The 19,943-nt window shown below is 59.4% G+C and overlaps 1 protein-coding gene across 1 annotated transcript; it reads right to left on the bottom strand.

The window, feature by feature from the left end:
- Window positions 1–509: 509 nt before the first annotated feature.
- SLC4A3 (solute carrier family 4 member 3) lies at window positions 510–19,480 on the bottom strand. The gene is given in 25 exon segments (XM_035726695.1): window positions 510–7,119; window positions 7,367–7,540; window positions 7,731–7,900; window positions 8,228–8,481; window positions 8,945–9,111; window positions 9,592–9,681; window positions 10,019–10,153; window positions 10,156–10,239; window positions 10,702–10,896; window positions 11,090–11,238; window positions 11,568–11,661; window positions 11,663–11,787; window positions 11,974–12,091; window positions 12,093–12,202; window positions 12,906–13,088; window positions 13,548–13,647; window positions 14,100–14,283; window positions 14,517–14,652; window positions 15,101–15,281; window positions 15,457–15,605; window positions 17,165–17,364; window positions 17,754–17,869; window positions 18,036–18,316; window positions 18,924–19,089; window positions 19,430–19,480. Coding segments are annotated over 25 exon segments (3,690 nt in total). The 3' UTR covers window positions 510–7,041.
- Between the last annotated feature and the right edge of the window lie 463 nt (window positions 19,481–19,943).

Here is a 19,943-nt window from a genome sequence, read left to right as displayed (position 1 = left end):
AGGTCCCTACGAGCATTTTGATTGATGCACATTCACTGTCCCTGGGCTGCAAACCCCCCTGGAAGACAAAAACCTCGGCCTCTCCCACGAACGTCTCCTGCCCAGGGGAAATGACTTGAGGAATAACTTACAGCTAAGAGAGTGGGGCTCTCTAGAAGGGCTTTCTGAGGGGGCGGCAAGGGGCCCAAAGCCACCCGGACCTCCCCCGCTTCATTGCCAAACACCTTGGTCAGCGACTCTGACCCCGCACACGGTACTTACTTAGTGTCTCAGTGTCTCCCTCAGACCTGAGCAATTTGGCATTGGGTGGGATAAACCACCTAGCCTGACCCTGGGAACGAGACAATCCTGATGACCCTGAAATCTTATTTCCCCTTTCTCCAGTTCCACTCACCCTGCTCCCTCCAGCATCACTGAAGACTCACTCGCTGCTTAGAGGAGTTTTTTGTTCCTTCCTTGAAGGAAGCTCTGGTGCACAGAAAAGACCATGTGTAGCTCTACTTGGGTCTTGAAAATTAGTATTTGATTTATTGAAAATAGAGATTCAGAAATGCATTGCCCTTCCTTCAGCTTTTAAAATCAGCTTAGGAAGCTTATTATCCTATTTATAAGTCTAGCAAATATTAACAATCACTCTGAGAGGGATTTTGATTAATGTTTGGTCCCATTTATACACTTAGTTAATTAAACCTCTTTAACATTTTAAGCAGCATTTATAAATTTAATATATTCCAGTCCTCTTTAAGTACTTCATCTGACTGACAAGCCTTCCCAAGTACTAAAGTGACTCTCGTAAGATTTAATAAATTAAGCATGCAAAAACAGTCAAGCTTATATTCTCTTAAATTGTCAAACTATATGTAAACTTAGAAAGGTTTCAACTTAGGGGCGCCTGGGTGGCTCAGTCGGTTGGGTGTCTGACTCTGGATTTCGGCTCAGGTCCTGATCTCAGGGTCCTGGGATGGGGCCCCCATCGGGCTCCACACTCAGTGGGGAGTCTGCTTAAGATTCTCCATTTGCCCCTTTCTCAGCTCCTCCCACCACTTGCACTCTCTCCAAAATAAATAAATCTTTAAAAAATAAAATAAAATCACGAGTACATGAAGTATCCTTTCCATGGGCTGAATGTGAGTGTCCTCCAAAATTCATATATTGAAATCCTAGCCCCCAATGTGAATGTATTTAGGAGGTGGAGCCTTTGGGACATGATCAGGTCATGAGGGTGGAGTCCCTAGAAATGGGATTAGTGCCCTTCTAAGTGACCCCAGAGAGCTCTCCCACACCCTTTAAGCCCTATGAGGACACAGTATGAGGACAGGCAGCTATCTAGGAACCAGGACCTGGGCTCTCACAGATGCCAAATCTGTAGCAACTTGATCTTGGACTTCTCGGCCTCCAGAACTGTAATACGTTTCTGTTGTTTATAAGCCACCGATCTGTGGCATTCTGTTATAGCCACCCGAACAGGCTAGGACAATAACATGTGCACAAATTCCTTTAACTTGAAAATATTATAACCACAGTTTTCATTCCCTTAAACATTTCTGTGGGAATTTTGTGTTTTCCCTGGACTACTAAAATGTCTATCCATAACAGAGATAATTTCCTTCTTTTAACTAAGGTTGTTCATCAATGGGAACTTTTGGGTAGATGCTGACTGGATCCTCACTGGTGACCCTATGGACCAGTCAAGCCTTACTCCCAGTCTTTAACTCCCTAACTTAAAGATGGGGACAGCCAAGGAGACTACCTCCTTAGAGACCGGTGATGGATTACTAGTTTCCAAACCGGAGTCCAGTCCATAACCCCTATCCGGGGCCCACACCTGATTTTGCATTTATTTGACCCTTAAAGAATGTAACTATAAATTTTCCCATCCAACTCTAAAGAATCTTGCATTCTAGGAGTGCCTGGCTGGCTCAGTCAATGGAGCATACGACTCTTGATCTCAGGGTTGTAAGTTCGAGCCCCACGTTGGGTGTAGAGACTACTTAAAAGATAAAATCTTTAAAAAAAATAAAATAAAAGGGAAAGAAAGAAAGAATCCTGCATTCTTTTCATATGCTTTTTATGCCTTGGGACTGCACAATCCTCGCGGATATTAAACTTTCATCTAATTGCATTCCGGTTGTCTCTCAGAGCTTTGTCTGATTATTCAGCCATGACTCCCAAAGTCATTCGCCAAGAGCATCATTCAGCCCAGCTCCTTACCCTACCTCACACCCTGTGCTCCCTGAGTTTGTAATTCCCCTGGGAATGGAAAAGCGGACTCCCCCAGGATCTACTTTCCTGGCAAGGCTAACGAAAATGTTCTTAAGCTTAGTAACTTTGCCCAGTGGTTGTTTGGGGGGGTTACCATGGCCTACAGCCTCCTGCTTCCCACCCCTCCTGAGGCAGCCACTGCAGTAGTCAAGGTCTGTTGGAAGAACGGCTCCACAGAAGAGACACTGGAGCCAAATCCCTACTCTCCCAGAAGGATGAGGGGACGTAACCCAAGTCATCACCTAATGCTTGAGCCGAGCTAGAACCCAGGACTCCCGACTCCCAGCCTCATGCTCTGGCCACGGAAACCCAATGCCCCCCAACGATAACAAGACCGGCAGAGCCAGGAAGGGCCTCACAGATCACAGCCCCCAATCAGCCCAAACATTCAAATACGCTACACACTGCTTTCCAGGTTGCTTGATAAACAGAATAGAAATAGGCATGGTCCTGCCCTTTCTAAAATAAATAAACATACCATGTATTTGTCTTTCCACGCTAAAGAGAAGCAATAATGAGAAATGACTTGCAGCTATAATGGGCATGGGGGGTGAGGGCTGGGCCTCAGAGAGCAGAAGCTGGAGGCGAGAAAACAGAGCCTGAGGGCAGCCTCCAGGGGTCCTGGCATTGGCGCAAGCTCTTACAAAGAAGCCCTGTATAGGATGGGCCCTCCACAACCAGCGGGAAGAAAATACTCGGGTGCCTCGGTCATCAGCACTTTGGAGAACCACCGGTGGAGCGCGAAAGGGACGGCTAAGCTGGAACATGAAGCTTCCTGCTGACTCGAGCCCCAGGGCCATCTCTCAGGGGCTCCCCGTCCGGCCCCCATTTGGCTCCTACACCTGCTGGGGCCCCTGATGGCACTTTCCTACCCGCCACTGTCTGCTCATCAGCCTGGCATGCAGGATCCCCAACATCTCCCCCTCCAGCTGGCTCAAACAGAAACCCACGATGCCTCTTTGGACCTTGAGGATATCATCACAAATGGACACCAAGAAAGTGACAGCTATACATGAAACTAACAAAGATGAGAACCAAAATATTGTCAGAATTTTTTTTAACAGTTCTCCTGGTGTCATCCTGGGCCTTCGCTGGATCCTAAATGGGGCAGCATCCTTGACCTCTTGGCCCTTCCTTCTCTGTCACCTGCTCACCCGAAGCCCTCCAGGCACCCCTGTGACCAGGCACTGTTTGCTGTTATTGGGAGGGGCACAAAAAAGGCTCAGGCTGGGTCTCTGCCCATTTTATGGCCCAGAGGGCACACAGACAAACACGAGCCACAGAGGCAGTGGGAGAGGTGCCGCGGCCAGCGCGCCAAGGGAGCCTCAGTTGAAAGTCCCCTTGGACATGCTCCTCGATGCCTTCTCCTCAACACTATCGTCCAGCAGCTTCCAGGCCTGCTCTCTCTCCAACTGGACCACCTCCTCTCTGTCCTGCACCTCCCATGACCCTGGCAGCCCTGTCCCAAGAGCTCCTGCCACTCCTCCAGTCCCCCCCCCGGAGATGTCCAAGCAGGACACCCACCCCCACCCCCGGAGAACATCTCAAAGGCTGTCTGCTTGGTCAGCACCTGACAAAGGATTGTTCAATAAAAAGAAACATTTCCAACTAGATTAAAAATAATCCCAGCAGAGGTCTCAAGTGTGAAATCTTCCTTCCAAAACATAAACCCTACAAATATTGGCATTTGCTCCTTGCACAAGTGGGGAGCCACACGACCCATCAAGTCCTCTCTCTCAGACAGTTATAGAATTCATTTATCTGGAAACCAAACGCCTCACTTTGGGTTTCCCGTTTGCCACACCGGATTCAATCCACCATTCAGTGCTTGCCCAGAACCTGCTTTATTGTTTTCAGCAATAGCTTCGTCATTCGCTGTACGGGCAGCGCTCAGCACAAGGGTCCTTGAGTTCTGCTTTGCCTTTCCATTGCTACTCAGAATCCCCTTTAGAAGCTCTAAGTGTCAACAGGCATGATCCTTATTTGAGTCACCTGATACAAGAAGAGAGGCTGCCAAATGGGACACATTATTGCCAGGTTCTGTGCCCTGAAGGAGGGGCTCGGGGCAGTCCAAGCAGATGGTCTGTGAGCCCTGACAGCCAGAAGCTTTCACGAGGGCATAGACATCTTGAGTGAGCTGAATCCTCAGCACGGAACGAGGACGTGCCAGCCACCCTCTCTGCTCAAAGAATGAGCAGAGAAAATAAAAGAATGAGTTAGCACTTCGCTGGACCTGACGTGGGCTTGAACTTGTCCGAGAATGAAAGCTGTGGGCAGCTACCCAGGATGTGACCATAATCCCACGCAGAACGCTGCAAGGGAAGGGTACCGTGGCAATGGGCCCACAGCTCTCCTTATTAGAAGGGTCCTGTCCCCCCTTGCACGTGCCCACTCGCCAAGCTGCTTCCAGTCCAAAGCAGGCAGCAGTGGGGCCTGCCCATTCAAAATACCTCTAACCCCATCAGAGTCCCCCAGAGCTGTGCCACCAGATGGGGCCAGATGGGGCTCCCCTCTGTGGTTCCCTCTCCTTCCCTTGGAAGGAGACATCCTCAGTCAAGCTGCCCAATGCCCCCGGAGGATGAGGCTAGAGGGTCAGTAAAGAGAAAGTCAGAGGAACCACAGAGGCTATGAAGGATTCAGGACCAACTCAAATGTCCCCCAGTGAAATGAGCCCTAATCATCCAGGCCCCAAGCCAAGGCAGCTGCCTTTCTATGGGTTTGCCACTGTTCCATCATCCCTTGTCTTTCTCTCTTCCACACCTAACCTGGCCCCCACTGTCACTCCTTCCTCTGCCTCCCTCAAAGCCCCTTCCCTGGCAAACTTCCGGGTTGCTGCAACCTCCTCAGGCCTCTCAGAGCCTCCACAGGCTACTGTTCAGAGGGCCCTCGGTGCCTAGTTTTACTGACAGCCACCCTGACATGCCAGCCAGAACCAAGACACATTCCTTTAGAAAAGCCCCCACCCTCTGGTTTCTCATTTTCCAGTTGAGGAACACCCCCAATTCTCAGCTACTTGCCAAACAGAGATGACTAACACAATCTGTGTCCAATGAAGAGCCAAGCTTTCCTGGCTCAGGTCATCACTTCCCCTCAGGGGCTCAGGAAGGAGCTGGCTCTGTCCTGTGGGCTCCCGGCATCCCCCAGACCAAACGGGGAAACCCGCCCCCCACCAAGGCTACCTGATCAGGACTCGGGGGAAAAAAAAACAGAGTCCTGTGTACAAAGCCTCTCAGCCAAGGCCATCGGAGTGTGTGGCCCCTGCCATCTCGTATATCATCTGCTCTGCACTGGTCTGTGTTCTAGGTTTTTGCATTTAACCTTGACTTTGCGCCTGGCACAGTTTCTCTGAAATTCCACCTGGACTTGGCCAATGTAAAGGAAAAGGGATTTTGTCTTCACATAGGCCCAGGGAGCCAGTCAAAGGCCAGATGAAGTTAGAGGCCATCGTGTTGCCAGAGACCAAAGGGGCCGACGGGAACGAAATGCTCACACCTGAATGACAATCTGGGACATCTAGAAGGGCGCAGCTCTTCCCTATGAACACAACAAACAGCCTCACAGTGGTCTGTCCCCTCTCTGCTGACCAGCCTCAGGGCACTAGCTGTTGGCCTGAACACCAGGGAAGAAACTGGGAAATGGATAAGAAGCAGGGCCAGCTAAAGTGGGGCTGAGGGATCCCAGCTCCGGATGCTCAGAGCCACCCAGGGCTGTGCAACTCCACGGAACCTCTCTGTAACCACCCTCCACCCCGTGTCTCCCAAGGAGGTACGGAAGTTGCCTGAATGTGGTCTCTGACCAAGAGAGCCAGTGGATCCACCAGATGGCAGTGCTACTCTTGCCCGGAGGGGACAGAGCCTGCAGTGTGCGAGAGTGGCCACCAGAGGGCAACACAGGGACAACCGGCCTCACTTCGGCACTGGTTGCCTAGCAACTGTGACGCAGTGGGTTCCCAGTTTGCACCCTCTTCAAGGCCTCCCAGGTTATTTCTGGCAGAACAGACTGTAGCACAGGGAGTGGCCTCAGGAATCCCCAAACTGCCACTCTTAAACCGTGAGAATCTAAAATGGTCCAGGGACCCCAAATCCAGCGCCACCCCTGTGTCTTGGGGACTGGGCTACTGTACCCTGCTCCTCAGAACGCCAGGGATCAAGAAAATATTTTCCATTTTCTTCCATAGCCCCACAGCCACTGGGGACACTCTGATTTCTCTAACGGCTAAAGCGAAGCCACCTCCTCCCTCGCCCGTCCCCCACAATCTCCCTTCCAAGCAGAGGCTAGATTAGCAGTATGTGACCTTGAGCCAGACCTTGAGCCTCCTGCTCCCCAGCTGTACTTGCGAGGGCTCCAGGGGGTGATGATAACGTCCAGCTCTGACATTCTGTGGTCTTGATTCTCTCCCTTTCCCCAAGAATTCTGTCCTTGTCTCAAACCTCTCCCTGGTTTTGATGGCCCTGAAAACAGAATTCTTCCAATTCCAGCTGGATAAGCGTGACCGGACAGACCAGGGGTGGAACCAAGAAAGTGAGGCAGACACAAGACAAGGAGTGTGGTTATAATGAGCTCAAAGCCTGTGCCGGTCTGGTCTGTGAAAGGGCCTGGGTGAGCCCAGGTCAGTGCCCGGGGCAGTCAGCGGGTCGCTCTGGCCACGGCGTGAGTGGCTGGCTCCAGGCACGTCTCTGGGTTGGGAGGCACCCGCTGGCCCCAGGGCTGGGCTCTGCCTGGGGCCCAGGTGTGGATCACTAAGGTGTCAGGGTCTCTGAGGGGCACCACGGTGGAGGGTCACACAGGCATGTGCAGCTCGTTGTACTCATCCTGGCCGTCCTCATCAAAGTTAGGCTCAGCATCTTCCGAGTCCAGCTGCAGAAAGGAGAAGGTCGGGAGGGGCGGGGAGGCGGCGCTCGCCCAACGGTTCCCCCCAGCAACTCCTCTGACCCCGCAGCCTGGACCTTCTCAGGCCTCGCTGTCTGCAGGGACCATCAGGGACCGCAGCCTGAAGCCCTTCTCTCCAGCCAAACTAGCAGGAGGCACAGCAGAGACTGGAACCCAGGCCTCCCTGATTCCAGGGCCCCTCCGGCCGAACACGGCCCCGAGCAGCATCCCTTACCGCCTGCAGCTCCCTGTCCTGGAAGAGCCGGGGCAGAAGGCAGCGCCTCAGAGGCACCGTGAGCAGCAACAGGAAGGGAAACGCGAGTGAGGCCGCTGTGGACTTGACCACCCAGAGCAGGGCGATGCAGCTCAGCTGGATGCAGGTGAACAGGTGCATCCGCCACGTCTTCACCTGGGGAGTGGCCCTCAAGTCTCACGGCACAGCGCCCGGCCTGCTCTCCCCCCTCACATCTTTGGGGACGGAGCTCCCCGGGTCCCCAGACTTCCCCTCCACAGTCACTCTGTCCATCTCCCACCCCGGCATCCCTCGCACCCCCTCCCCATCAACCCCATCTCCCCACCACCATGCTGCCCGGCCCTACCTTGGTCACATAGGGCTGCTCGGGATGGTGTTTTGCAGGCATGAGGATAAGCAACAGACGCTGGGACAGCTGGATACCGGACAGTGACGTGACCCCCATGTACAGGAAAATCCCAAAGAGTACGGCCAACGGGATCCGGCGCAGCACAGCCCCCATGACGATGGACAGGCCTGGAGGAGGTGACATGGACCTACCTGACCCCTCGGACAGCCCCCATGAGGATGGACGGGCCTGGTGGGGAGGGGACCGGCTGGGCCTCATCACTACACACGAGAGGAGAAGGAGCCGGACAGAGGACCCGGAAAGGGCCCAGGGTAAAAAGGCTCAGAGTGTCACGAGGCAGGCTGGGGTGAGAGCGGGTGCTAGACACGATGCATCTGGTGACCCAGACGGGACCTGAGGCAAGCCTGGGATAGAGCGCGGACTGAAGGCCACAGGGCCCACGGAGGCAGGTCTGTGGAGCGGGGGCTGGGGCCTTGCGAGGTGGGTGCTCTCACCCACGAGGCTGGCGATGAGCACTCCAGTGACCCGCTGCTCCCGCACCTCCTGGATCTGGGGCTTGTCGCCGGGTGCAATGGCAGTGCGCATAACCGTCAGGGCGTTCACGTGAGTGACCGAGCGGACAGTGGCGGCCGTGAGCCAGGGCAACCCAAACAGCCCGCAGAGCCCACCCAGGGAGCCAATCAGCAGCAGGTCCAGGTGGAAGCCGGAGCCCTTGAGCAGCCTCCGGGCCTTCTGGCTGACGATGAGCCTGCAGGACAGGAAGCCGGGCTGAGCCGGGGGAGGGCTGGCGGGCCGCAGGGCCAGGCATGCGCAGTGGGGAAGGGCCAGCGCGGACTGAAGGGCCCTCCCCGGGATCTGCCAGCTTCCTCTGCCAAGTTCCCAAAGTGATGTTCTCACGTCAAAGCAAATTTGGGCTAAAACCTCATACTGTGGATATTTAAGACGCCACAAAAGCCAGATGCCAGATCTCACCATGTTGCGGTTTAACCAAAATGAGACACACGTGAGCATCAGTGGGAGAGCATAGTGCCAGACTGTTGTGAGGACTGCCAAGTGCCACCCTGCACATGGTGGTGGGGACAGATGGATCGCCTGTCACAGCACCGGAGGGAAACTGTGCCCCGGGCCATGTGCCCCTCCCTTGCCACCAATCCCCCTGCCTTCCGCCTCCTCCCCAGCCACCCCCACCCAGGGTCCCCCAGCCCTCTCACGCAGTGATTTGTGTCTCCATGAAGATCAGAATGAGGACCAGCAGGGCGGGGACAGCAGCTGCGACCATCATCCAGGGCGGGAAAGGACGGGCACTGCCCAGGGGTGGGATGAACCACGTGCGCTTATGGGGGGACGTCACCGAGAGCCCTGTGGGCACCGTCAGCTTCTGCATGGCAGGAAGGAAGACAGGGTTCAGGGACACAGCCTCCCCATGCTGAGAACCCCATGTAGCAGCTGCCTCCCACCAAGCTCTGTGTTCCCAGTACCAGGGGCTCCAAGAAACCTGGATGTGAACAGCTTTGGGGGGAAATTAGTTTTCCATTTTCCAGAGTCCCTCCAAGGATTTGGTAGAGGACAGAGAATGACAAACTTTCTCCCTGAGCCCCAGGCACACCTGTCATTTGGCCCCCAGCCCTATATCTGCTCACACATAGCCTCAGAACCCCCTGGCTGGCCTCATCCACTGAACCACTCAGCTGCCCCCAGCCCACCCACCCCAGCGTGGCCCCAGCAGGTCACCACTCCACTAAAAAAGCTGAATTCTGCCCATGGTCGTAGCCACTGAGGCAACAGGAACGTGTTGTGGCCTCCCTCCCGAGACTCTGGGGTGAAAACCCCCCGTTGGAGGGAGGTGGGGCTTGCTCACCTGTGTGTAGGTGTCTGTAATCGAGTAATCCACTAGGACCATCACCAGAATGGAAATGGGGATGCCAAAATCCCCAATGATGCGGCGAGCCTTGAGGGGGCCAGTGGGGGAAAGGAGCAAAGGAAGTGAGGGTCAGGAGACTAACATGAGGACTTATTACTCCCAGCTCTCTTGGGTCTGAGCTGGAGCCAGAAATCCCCCCACCTGTCTCTCTAAATCCCATGGGTGCCGCCCAGCTCAAGAGGGCATTCCTGGCCTGATTAAACTTCTCTGAAGTTTCTGACCGGGAAGGGCCCTACACAGATATGCTTTAGGTCCATGGGTTGACCGGGAGAAGGAAAGAGCGCCCCCTCTGGAGGGGAGACTGGCCGTGACGGCAGGAACTCCGGGGAAACCCACGGGGGCCCTCCTCTCCTCAGCCACACACCTTGCCTCCCAGGAAGCGGCTGTTCCTGAACTTTCGCAAGAAGAAAGGCAATGAGAAAGGTCCCAAGCATGAGGATGAGGACAGCAGAGCCGTGTTGGGCTGGTTCCTCGGGCCAGGCAGCCCCTCGGTGGGGGGGGCACAGCACTCCCGTTCAACTCCAGCCCAGCCTCCAATGCCCCCTCGGGGGGGTAGAATGGCAGCAATGGGTGCTCCGTGAACACCTGCGTGGGTTACAAGGTTGCCCTAGCACTCACCTGGGCAGGTAACCCTAATTTTATCACCCTGATTTCATACGGCTGTGAGGGGAGCGCTGACCCCTCCTCACACACCTGACCAGACAACAGTATCACAGGACAACGAGATACATCACACACACACGCACACGCACGCGCGCCTCTCGGAAGGGCCCCATAGCGCTGACAGTGCCCCACGCCATCACATACTGGCTGAATCCTGCGAGAGTTCTAACCTGTACCCTCTGGGTAGGACTCCCTGCCCGGCAGCTCTGATCTAGCCCAGGGTGTCCCGACCCCCCACACCCACACCCACACCCAGCGGAGCCCTCCTCCCTCGTCCGCTCTGCTCCCAGCGCCCCCTGCCACCCCTTCATGCTCCCCTCCCCAGGGTGCTGCCCAGCCCCCACCCATGCCCCCCGCCCCCCCAAGACCTCTCTGGACCTCCACCTTGTAGAGCTTGTGGAAGGTCTCGTAGATGAAAATAAGCGAGATGAGGAAAGCGAAGATCTCCTGGGTGAAAGGTGAGATATAGCGGACCAGGAAGCTGCCTTCAGCGGCCACCAGGGCAAGGACAAAGACCACCAGCCAGAGGCCAACCCACACCCGGCCGGTGAGGTACTCCAGGTCCTGGGCTCGGCAGAACTAGAGGCCAGGAGGGAGGCTGTGGTTACCCGCAGCGGTCGGCCCTGGACGTCGGGCCCCCATGGGATGGGCCGGGGTGGGGGCGGGGGTGAACTCTAAAGGGAGAGGAGGGGAGAGCCTGCAGGGACCCACATCACCTGGGCCGAGAGCCGGGACATGGGATCCCTGGGGAGGGGCGGGGGAGGGCTGTCACCTTGAAGAAGGCTTCTTCGAAGACCAGCAACGGCCCTGAGAAGCCAACCACGAGCAGCGGCTGGGCCCCCAGCAGGGAGAAGAGGACCCCAAGCACGGCGGTAGACACAATCAGCTCGGACACGCCCATCAGCCCCTCAGTCTTCTCTCCTGGTGCAGGCAAGGGTCAGCGGGAGGGCCCTGGCCTGGCTCCTTCCACCCGGCCCCTCCTCCTCATCTAGCCTACCTTGACCTGGGGACCCAACTAGAACAGAGCAGCCCCACAGAGCAACAGATAGGTCCTGCTCCCCAGCCCCACCCCTCCCACCCTACCCCCTCCACCCCCCCGCCCCGTCACAGGCTCCCCCACCTTTTACACCCGCCCTGCCCCTTCTCACTTTATAGCCCCCCTCCCCTGCAAAAGTGATGCCTGGGATCCCCTGACCACAGACCTTGCAGGTGACCCTGGGTCCCCCGCTCCGGCCTCCCTTCCCCCTCACCTAGCAGCCCCCCGAAGGTGATGGCGGGGCTGAGGGCGGCGAAGTAGATGAACAGTACGGCTGCCACGCACTGGGAGTGCAGGGCGTCTCGCAGGTTCACTGGGGTAGTGTGGGTACCGACGCTTCACATCTCGCACAAGCCCCCCAAACACCGAGCCAGTCCGCAGCAGGGGGTCGTCTTCGGGGGTCGCCTCAGAGCCCCCCAGCTCCACCGACAGCTCTGGGGGGACAAGGAGCTGCTGGAGCACAGACCACCCCCTCCTGCTGGGGGGGCCCTGGGCTCAATCCTTCCCATCAGGGACCGGAAGCTTGGCATCCAGGAGTCAGGGAGTCAGGACAGGCTGGCCCTCACGACCTTAGGAGCTGCAGGGGGGAAAGGGGAAAAACGGGCCCCAAAGGGTCTGACCTTTCCCGGGGGCCACATAGCTTCCCTGGGTGGTCATCTCCACTTTAGTCTGTTCACGCTCCCGCCGCTTCCTCAGCAGCTCCCTCTGGAAGGCGGCCACGGAGCGCAGCAGGTCACGGGCCCTCCACCTCGGATGGAGGAATCACGATGCTGCCATCCAGGAACTCACTGATGGCACTCAGGAGGTCCTGCCGGTCGTCCGCCTGGTAGGCAGCCTCATGAAACAGCTATGGGCAGGAGAGGCAAGGGCTGAGCCACGCAGAGAGCCCCTGGGAGGGCTTCAGGGAAGAGGTGTTGGGCGTCACCAAGCCAGAGGCAGGATGGGTGTTTGGCCACATATACAGGTCCAGGCCAATCGTCAAAATATTGACTTATGTCCTCTCTGGCCAGCAATCGGCCACAGCCCTGAACCTCCGAGTGCCTTCTATTCCCCTAGGAGCTTCTAGACTTTTCCACGATGCAACAACCTAAGGGGCAACGCCGGGCATAGCAGGGGGGCCCCAGAACCATCCTGACCGGGAGAGTTCTCACCCGCTACAGGTTGGTCAGTTAGCGTTTCCAACACCACCCCCTGGCTAGAGGACCTTCCTGTCCCAGCCAAGGAGAGGACACAGCAAAGACCAACATATCCAGCCCTCCCTTTCCAGTCTCATGCCATGTCCCAGACTTGGGGGTCTGGGCTTTTTCTCCCCCTTCAACCACCTCCCCTTCCCACAGCTCCAGCCCAGGGCTCCCTTTTCTCCCCTCGGCCAAAACTCCCTCTACCATCACTCCAGAGTGCTGCCTCACCCAGAAGGGCCTCTTGCACCCCTGCATCCCGGGCCACCAATGTAGGCAGTGAGCAAAAGGGAAAAAGGAGGGCCCCGCGGCGGCGGGTGGGGGGGGCGGGGGGGGGAGGGACAGGCCTAGAGCACCCAGCCCAGGACCCCACCTGTCAGACATGAGGGTGGCAATGGAGCGCCCAAGCTCGTGATAGTCAGTGCTGGTGTGGCTGGGACCCAGCATCACAAAGAGGAAGCGAACGGGCACAGGGACCTCGAGCACAGACTCCAAGAGCACGGCCTCGTTCAGGCGCACAAAAGCTGCTGCAGGCTGCTCCAGGAAAGGCACACAGCCTGGGGGAAGAGTAAGGCACAGGGCACTGGGCAAAGAGGAGCCGTCCAGGCTGGCCCCGGAGAGAAAACATCTGGGGCCATCATGTACAGTTGAGCAGGTTGTGTGCTGCACAAAGAAACCCCCGATCTAAAGAAACCCTTATTTGTGTATATACTCATATTTTATTATAATTACCAGTAGATGAAAAGTTAAACAGTCTCCGAGAAGGAGTGCTTCTCTTTAATTCTCACAAAAGTGCTCTATGGACTAGCGGCAGTCCAAGACAGCAGAAAACTGGACGGGAAGCAGGCAGAGGGCTGAGAAAGAGCGAGCTGGGGGCAAGACAGACTGTCAGGCAAGGCAGGGACTCGTTGGGGACCTGGTCTGGCCGGGGTTGGAAGAAGGAGCCTGCAGGCCAGAGCTCAGGACGAGCAGAGCACGGAGGAAGCACACACACCCAGGACCCCCTGCCTCCTCACCCACGAGCACAACAGTAGCCTCAGCATCTTCGGGGATCTTCTCCAGCAGCTTCAGACTTTTCCCCCGGTGACTGTCTCCCCCAGGCATGTGGAGAGGCTTCTGAGGACGCAGAACTGGAATAGGGCTGGGACCCTGACCGGAGGCCGTGGCAGGCCCTCCCCTCCCTTGTTCCAGCCCTGGACTCTGCCCTCCAACCCCTGGACCTGGGCCCTGTTTTCTCCCTCCCCAGCCAGGAAAGGGACTGTCAGTGATGCGCCCCATATCGGGAGGAGACCGCTCCGGTTGCGGACCCCTCCTCCCAGCTGCCCACTTACCACCTCTGCCTTATCTTGTTGAAATGGATCCCCTGGGTCTGCCACATCAGCCCACTTAAACCTCCTGTTTCTTTAGGGCAGGGGCCCTCATGCGTGTCCCTTACAGATCCCCCCGCATGCCCCGTATAATGTCAGGCATTCAAACTTCCCGACCCGCTCAGGGAAGCCAGCGGTGGCCTCGAGCGAAACCAGAAGGCCCCTCAGCCCCCCAGCCCGGGTCCGAGCAAGGCGACTGACCTCCTTGGCATCAGGGTCATGAGGCCAGAGTGGGGCTGGCTCCCCCACGTCGTCAGCCACGGTGGGCACTGCGCCGTCAGGACCATGGCTGGGGGTGGGGTGATGATTCCCCAGGACCGAGTTCACGCTGGAGCTGGATGGGTTTCGGGGAAAGAAGCCACTGTCCTTGTCATCATTGGGATGGCTATGCAGAGGGCAAAGGGAGCAAGACAGGTTAGGAAAAGAGGCTTTTCATGAGCTGAGAGAGGGTAAGGAAGAACGTTCTAATGACTGGTGCTGTCTGAGCATGAATGAGTAATGAGTTCCCCATCACTGGGGTTATTCAAGCAGAGGCTAGAAAGCCGCACAGAAGAGTCTGTGCTCCTGGAAGGGCACGGGCACTAGAAGGCCCTCCTCCCAGGCCCCCCACCCTGACACCTGTGCTTCAGCAGGAGGGTGCGCAGGACGCTGGCCCTGTCCTCCGGACGGATCTGGTCAGACACAATCATGGTCTCCACCACGAGATGGGCGATCCCTGGCAGAGTGGTCTGCTCCAGGTCCAGGAGGGCAGCTCCTGGGGGGCACAGTTGGGGGTAGGGTCCCATCAGAGAGGAAAAGCCACCCCAGCCACCTTGCTCCCCAAGGGCAGGCAGACGCGCCGAGTGAGTCCAGCACCCGATGCACACGGGCAGATACTCAGTGCCACCTGGCACAGACGAGTCAGACACAGGGATGTGCAGAGGGAACACGGAGCAAGGCCATGGTCCCTCCAAACCCAGGGAGGTGAGTCACTGGTTAGTGTACTGCATGGGGACAGGGGCCTACAGGGGCACAGCCCGGCCCCTCCGAGCTTACGGCTCTGCAGGCGGTTGGACTCTACATCTCCAAAGTGGCAGCCAGACCTCGCCTGGGCGCAGGCCCCCAGGGAGTAGCTCCCTAGGGCTGGACAGCCTCCTGCCGGCAGAGCTCCCTGGTCGGTGAAGAGGGCCCGCACCCCAGGGCCAGGCCTGCAGGGCCCCTACCATGGGCGATGGTCCTCCTGAGCTCCAGAAGGCTGCGGAAGGAGAGCGAGGCCACGTGGGGCTTCCCCCAGCGCTCTGTCTCTTCCTCCACATCCTCCTCAAACTTGATCCAGCGTGCCGTCTCCCGCCAGTGGGGTTCCTGGCTACGGTCCAGTGTCAGCTCGTTCAGCTCCACAAACACCTGAGGCAGGTGCCAAGGGTGAGGGTCTGGGGGCCGCCAGGTGGGATCGGCGGTCTTGGAGGCCTGGCAACCAGGCAAGGCGGGGTGGGGGGATGGGGGGGGAGAGGTGGGAAAGGGAGGCTCTCGGAAGGAGAAGGGAGGGGAGGCTGCAGGCCCACCCCTCAGTCCCCTGTACCTCATGAGGCCTCCGATCCAGCTTCTTCTTCTTCTTCTTCCTGCGCAGGATGGGGGCCAAGCCCCCGGGGCTGCCCCTCCCAGCCTGCGTCCGAGACGGCTTCTTCACAAGGTGCCGCCGCATCCCAGGGTTGTCCTCCAGCCGGTGACCTGCAGGCAAGGCAGGCTTGGTGGTCTTGGGGGTCCAGCTCGGGGCCTCATGGTCAGAGCCAAGCCCTCCAGCCCCCTGCTCTGGCCAGCCAGGGGCCACATCCACACAACCCTATAAGCCAGCACAGCCACGTCACAAAAACGTGAGGGCCCAGAGAGAAGGAAGAACTACCGCACAGTAACACAGGGGACCACTGGCCAAGCCACTGTAAGAAGGCAAACCCCAACTCAGTCCACAGCCCCGGCTGCCTACCCTCCCCGCCCCCCCCGCCCCGGCCACTGCCTCTCACTCTGGAGCACCACGACCTACATGGCGTCACCAGGCCCCCAATCCTTTCCCTGTGCCCTCTCTCAGCTCCCAGGTCTCCCCCACAGATACACATCTGACGGACTCAAGCAGAGCTCTAGCCCTTCCTCCCTGCTTGCCCCTTCCCGGCCAGCAGCTGCGGAAAGGCCAACAGCCCGGTTACTCACAAGCTGGCCCCCCTGCCATGGGGCTCAGCTGGCCCTGGGTGGGTTCCCACAGGTCACCGTCCTCAAGGTCCAGCACCAACATTTCTAAGTCCTCTGAGGCCAGCGAGTCTCGAGGGCTGGGGGCCGGGGCCATCCAAGGACCCTGGCTCTCCGTGTTCCCAGGCCCAGGGCTAGGTGCCCTGTTGGGCTCTGTGACCTCCTCCAGCAGGCTCATCCTTCTCCCGGTGGCCGAGCCCTCAGCCTCTGCTCCTCCCTGGAGCCCTGGCTCTCCTAAAAGGTGGGAGCCTGGACCAGTGGTCTTTGTTCAACCCGAGCCTCCTGACTCCCCGTGGCCCCAGGCCGGCTCCCTGCTGCTTCCTGCCCCCAACCTGAGTCTGTAAACACGCCCTCTGCTGACCCACCACCCCCACCCCACTGCTGCCATCGGATTGTTCCTGTCCCTGTCCTCAGGCCCTGGCAACTTTCCATGACGTACTGAGCCCAGAGTCCCCACCAACCCCCGCCCACACACTGTGCTTCCAAGGGGGAGGGAGGTGGGGTCAGTGGTGCCCCCGGCCTGGGCACAGAGCCCCGTGGGTGATGACAGGTGGCACAGAAACCAGGGCGCTGATAAGATGGAAGGAATGTGCCGCGATCACAGCCAGGCCCCGCCAAGGGTGGTGCGACAAGCCGGGGGCCCCCAGTGTAGGGAGAAGCAGGACCGAGAGAGGGGCTCACCCTCAGGGGGCCGGCATGAAGAAGACAAAAAGAGTTTGCCCCAAGAAGAGGAGCCTTGGGGGGAGGTGGACACAGAGTCTCCAAAGGTCACGTGGAAGAGGGAGTTGCCTTATTCAGGGGGTGACTCAGAGCACAGAATCAAGACAGAAGGGCAGAGGTGTCACCAAGGGAAATCTCAGCTCTGGCAACCAGAGAGGCGGCTTGGTGAGGTAGTGAGCTCCCCGTCCCTGGCCACATTCCAGCAGACAGGGATACTGCAAAGGGACCTAAGCGCTGGGTTGGGGAGAGCGCAGAGCTTCTCCAAGGTTCCCCACGGGCGGAGCGCCCATGGGGGTGGGCCAGGGGGGCTGCCACAGGGTGTCACTCACTCTTCATGTCGTCCAGGTCCGCGGAGCCCAGCATCTGGGCCTCCGCCTCGTCAGTGGGCACCTGCTGTTCCGGGCCACCCAGGGTGCCCAGGGCACTGCCTGGGCACAACCGCTCCCGCAGGTCATAGCTGGCCGATGGGCTCCAGGGCCGGCTCTTCTCCCCAGCGACTCGGGAGACCCGGGCCCGGGGGCTTGAGGAGCTGAGGAGGCACCATGGCAGCCTTGGACTTGACAGGGAACCACGGTGGAGATGGGCCAAGTTAGGGGGTTCCTTTGCCCTTCCCCAGCTTGGGGTGGGGCCTGGAATAGCCCCCTGGGTGATAGACACAGACTCCTTCTGGGCAGAGAAGGAAGCTCCCCCCCACCCCCCGCCCCCGTCTTTCTGCTGCCTTTATCCCTGCCCTCCTCTCTGGTGACACCTGTCTCTCCTCCTTGTCTAACCTGCGGACAGAGAGCGGATGTGCCCCTCCCGGCATCCTCTGTTCCCTCTCCTCTCCTCCCCTCTTCTTCTCCCGGCTCAGAGCTGGGACAGTCCCCAGGGTCAGAAGGGAGCCTGCGGCCCGCTCTGGGCTGCGCTGGAGGCCAGTACCTGACTGCCTGCTGGGGGCTCTTGTCAGGGCAAGGGCCCACGGAGGGCAGGGGCTTGCTGAAGGCAGCCCTCCCAGAGAGACCAGGACTGTCATCCTCATCACTTCCAATGGAGAACTGTGGACAAACCGGAGTGCCCTGGGTCCCTGCACGGGCTCAGCCCCCAACCCGCCACACCCCCCACTCCCCCAAGGCAGCCCTGGCCCCCTCGGCTGCATCCTCTTCCCTCCCCCCCCCACACCCTCCCTGAGGAGTCAGCCCTCCTTCAGGGACAGACCCCTACCTTTGCTTTCTGTGGGGACCCTGAGGGCGGGAGCTCCACAGGTTCTGCCTCAGATTCCCCTTCCTCTTCCTCCTCCTCCTCCTCCTCCTCCTCCTCCACTCCGGCTCCCCCCTCCTCCTGGATGGGAGGGGTCCCCTCTGAGGGGGGAGCCGAGGTTTTCTCCTTCTTCCTCTTCTTCCTGGTCTGCCGGGCAGAGGTGGGGGGCAGTCGCCGCAGCTTGTGGGGTGGAGGCAGGCGCGCCGAGAGCGGGTGGTGGGTGTGGTGGGATGTGTGCCGGTGAACTGGGGGTGCAGGAGAGCCGGTTGGGGGTCCCCACAGCAGAAGGGGGCCCCTCACCGCCCTAGGGGCACACACCTTATTCTAGCTCAGGGCCTCAAACAAGGGCACCCTAGACCTTCCTCGAGAGCCAGACTCCCCCCAACACCTGTGTCCCTGTCCTGCCATTGGTAAGGCCTGGCAGAGTGGGGGAACGGGAGTCAGCGAGAGGGCAGGTCGTGAAAGGGGGGCTGGGGGAAACGGGAGGACACGCTACAGCAAGGGGGTAAGGCAGAGTCAGAAGGGCTGAGGGAGGTGAGGAGGCAGAGAGAAGGGAGCAGGGCTGGAGGTATGGCAGAGCCCTGGGGAAGGTGAAGGTCACCGAGGGAGGCCTCAGGCCCATCTCCCTACATCTCCCCCTGCGTCTGGGGCCCGGCTCCCCTGGAAGGTGGACAGGCGATGGGTGAGTGAGGCAGGATGACTTAACATGGCATGGTGGCCCAGCACAGCGTCCAGCACAGCGTCCAGCACAAGATGGCACTGGGTGACCAAGCCGGTGGAGAGCACGGTGATGGTGGCAATGAAGGTGATGGTGGTGAGGGCAGCCACACTAGGGGTCCCCAGGCTACCCACACTCAAAGTCCCGCTCGCTGTAGGTGCGGCTGGGCTTCTCAGGGTCCCAGGCCGGGAGCTTGCTGATGAGGTCCCCAAACCTGCTCACAGCCAAGGTCTTGCCCAAGTCATCGTCCTCCTCCTCCAGGTCTGGACTCAGAGGGGGCTCCTCCAAGGGCACCCGGACCTGCAGGCTCAGACAGCCTCTCCTAAGGACCCTTGACCCAAGAACGCCCCACATCCACCCCAACTCCAAACCCCGGCTGGGGGCGGGGAAGACCAGCGGGCTCCATCTTCAACGACCCCTCTCCCTGCGTCCCAGCCTTGGGTCAGCCTCCCAGGAGCCCAGGGCTTGAGAGGAGAGGGGGCAAGGGAACTGAAAAATACCAAAAGGCCCTCCCTTTCCCCCTCCCCTCCAGCCCAGCTCCATCTCTGGATGTCGGGGTCCCAAGGTCGGCCAGAGGACTCCCCTCTCCTCCTTGGGGTCCCTCCCCTCCTCTTCTCCCACCCCCGCGCGCGGCAGTCACCTGGGGTAGGGGGGAGGCGCCCCCGGGCGGCGGGATCACTCCGTTGGCCATGGTCGGGGAGGCGGCTCGGGAGCCTCTCGCTCACTGAGGGACCCGTGACCGGGTTGAGAAGGGGGCGCTGCGGGGGCCTAGCGGGGAGCCCTGTGGGAGGAGGGCGGGGTCAGGAGCCTCGCGCGGCCGCCCTCTCCCCCTCGCCGAGCCCGATCGTCCACCCTCCCAGGCCGAGGCCCCGCCACGCCCGCGACACCCCGGGGCCCCGGCCCTGGCCCGCCGCGCCGCGCCCCGCCGCGCCCCGCCCTGCGGTACCTCGGGCTCCGGAGCGTGCGGGGCCTGCGCCGGCCGCCGCGCCCCATCTCCCTCCCGCGCGCGCTCCGGGGGCCTGGCGCCGCGCAGGGCCTCACGGCCGTGGGGCGCCCGCGGCGGCGGCGAGCCGGGCCGGCCCGGCGGACGCAGGCGCCGGAGCCCGCAGCCCGGGGCTCCACCTCCTCGCGCTCGGCTCCGCAGCTCCGCCGCC

The sequence above is a fragment of the Zalophus californianus genome, chromosome 3 (assembly GCF_009762305.2).
Source record: "Zalophus californianus isolate mZalCal1 chromosome 3, mZalCal1.pri.v2, whole genome shotgun sequence".
NCBI classification, from domain to species: Eukaryota; Metazoa; Chordata; class Mammalia; order Carnivora; family Otariidae; genus Zalophus; species Zalophus californianus.
The sequence above is the reverse complement of the archived record's forward strand: the minus strand, read 5'-3'. Positions and strand labels throughout refer to the sequence as shown.